The sequence below is a fragment of the Fonticula alba genome, assembly GCF_000388065.1.
Source record: "Fonticula alba strain ATCC 38817 unplaced genomic scaffold supercont2.1, whole genome shotgun sequence".
NCBI lineage: Eukaryota > Rotosphaerida > Fonticulaceae > Fonticula > Fonticula alba.
Window position 1 is genome coordinate 2,529,588 of NW_009242971.1, and position 2,250 is coordinate 2,531,837.

Below are 2,250 nucleotides of genomic sequence, written 5' to 3' on the forward strand. Positions count from 1 at the left end.
CAGCATACCGGAAGAACTCCTCGCGATCCTGCTCATCGAGCTCGGACTTGATGTAGTTCACGGTGTTCTCGATACGCGGGATAATGACGTGCTCGATGGCGTTGACACGGCGGTTGGTGAGCTTGATCACCTCGTCGAGGACCAGGAAGGAGGTCTGTGGCAGGCACGTCCCACGAGGAAGGGGGAGAGGGGGCGGAGGACATGGTGAGACAGGGAGGGCCAACGGGCAGGAAGTCGGGAGCAGCAGCCAGCCAGCCGCGCACCTGGAGAGAAGCCAGCTCGATGAGCAGACGCGAGGCCTCGCGCCAGGCCTTCTTGGAGTTCTGGATCTGGGGACCACCACGACCGAGACCGGTGAGCTCGTAAGCTGATGGTCGAGCGCGGGGCCAGGGAGAGGAAGGAAGCGGAGATTGAGACAGGACGACCACACAAGGACGGGTCAGAGGAAGGTGAAATGATGGCACAGTCTGGGGACATGCACGAAGGGCGGGACGCACTGTCGGTGCCCTCCCAGAAGGTCTCAAACTGGGGGATCTGCACACCGGCAATGTTGTCAAGCTTGGCGCGGGTCTTCAGGGTGGCCTGGCCGGCAGACTGGACAATGGTGTTACTGGGATGCGGGGATGGTGGAGGAGACGGGCCATGGGGGAGAGAGAGAGAGAGAGGTCAGTGCCAGTGGGTGAGAGTATGTACACGCGCGCTTGCGCGTGGATGTGCGGAGAGGCGGGCGCCCTTCGCCCGTGCCTCGCACAGCATAGCGGGAACGGGGGAGGGAGAGAGGGAGAGAGGGCGGAGCATGGACTGACGCACCCGAGATCTGGGGCAACCAGGTTCACCTGGGCGAAGGAAAAGTGCGCGGCCTTCAGGATGTCACCCATGAGGGCCTTGCTCTCGATGATCTTGCGAGTAATGATGCGGAACTTGACGGTCAGGGCATCACTCTTCTTCTTGAGCAGGCCGTGACCGGAGCGGGCACCGCGCAGGCGGGCCTGCATGTTGGTCAGGGCCCTGAAGCCGACGGTCGGGGAAGAAAGGCACCCAGGGAGAGACCGGGGGAGGAATGGGCCGAGAGCGGGGGGGGGGGGGACGCGGTCAGTCACAAGGGCGATACGACGGATGGGCGGACATCAGAAACATACATTCGCGTCGGGAAGACGTTCAGGCGAGCATTGCTGCTGGACATGGTGACGACTGTGCGGAAGGGGAGGGAGGGGAGGGAGGGTCAGGGCAGGGCCGATACCCAGGGGGAGACAGATGAACGAGAGGCTGCAAGAAAGGCAGTGAAGGCGCAGAGGAAACAGGTGGAGGGGGGGGGAGAGGAAGGGAGGGAAGGAGGAGGAGGCGAACAGGTTGGACGGGCGAAAGGAGGAAAGCAAGCGCCACAAGGGAGAGGGGTGCCAGGCACCTCGATCGACAGGGGCCGGGAGGGTGAGAGAAAAAGTGCGATGCCGGGACTCGCGTCGCAGCCGGGGCCCTCCCGCCCCCAAGAGTAGGGTGGCAAGGCCCCGGGAGCTGGCTGGAAATGGAGTCCCAGCGTCCCCCCCGCGGCACGCATGACTGGTCCCCCAGCCCCCCCCCCCCCCCGCGCAGTGGCCTGGCCCTCCACCGGGCGGCCCTGGCGCCTGGCGGCAATAATACCACCCTTGCAGGGGCCGGCTCCCAGCCAAGCGAGCGCCCAGGCCCAACGAGGTGCTCCGGTGGGGGGTGGCAGCTGCCCCGTGCTCGTCCAGTCCAAAGACCGGCGGCCCCCGCGCCGGCGCCCAGACGCCCCTCCTCTGGGGCCCATTGGGTTCGGCCGGCGTGCTTGTCCTTGTCCTTGTCTCCCTGTGCGGCCACCTAACTGGTGCCAGGGTCAAGCCCAGCACCCGGAGCCCTGCTTCTCCACACACACACACACACACACACACACACACACACACACACACACACACATACAGCTGCTCACCCAGAGTGGGGCACGGCGCTGGTGGCTGAAGTGCCAACCAGATTCACTGGTGTCCGCGCCAAGGGGGATGGCAAGGGCAGTGGCGACAACCCTACAAGTGCCGAGAAGGCGGCCGAGCACGGGAGCGACTCCGTCGTTGGAGGACGGCCCTGGCACCTCCACGGCAACGGAGAGCCAGATAGGCGGGGTGGGCTGGGTAGAAAAAAATACGCCTCACATCTTGTGGAGGACACCCCACGCACACACAGGGAAAGAGCGCGCCCCCTACCTTGGCCCCATCCCCGCCTGTGGGGGGGGGGGGGGGG

At 65.5% G+C, this 2,250-nt stretch overlaps 1 protein-coding gene across 1 annotated transcript in view; it reads right to left on the reverse strand.

The window, feature by feature from the left end:
* H696_00553 (V-type ATPase, D subunit) overlaps positions 1–1,416 on the reverse strand; it is a 1,843-nt gene extending 427 nt beyond the window's left edge. Inside the window, exons 1-6 of the mRNA XM_009494429.1 lie at positions 1,348–1,416; positions 1,140–1,191; positions 811–1,008; positions 498–610; positions 264–367; positions 9–154 (exon numbers count right to left, since the gene is read on the reverse strand). Coding sequence (XP_009492704.1) covers positions 9–154; positions 264–367; positions 498–610; positions 811–1,008; positions 1,140–1,183 — 605 coding nt within the window. The 5' untranslated portion in view covers positions 1,184–1,191; positions 1,348–1,416. The remainder of the gene's footprint in view (positions 1–8; positions 155–263; positions 368–497; positions 611–810; positions 1,009–1,139; positions 1,192–1,347) is intronic.
* Positions 1,417–2,250: the final 834 nt, after the last annotated feature.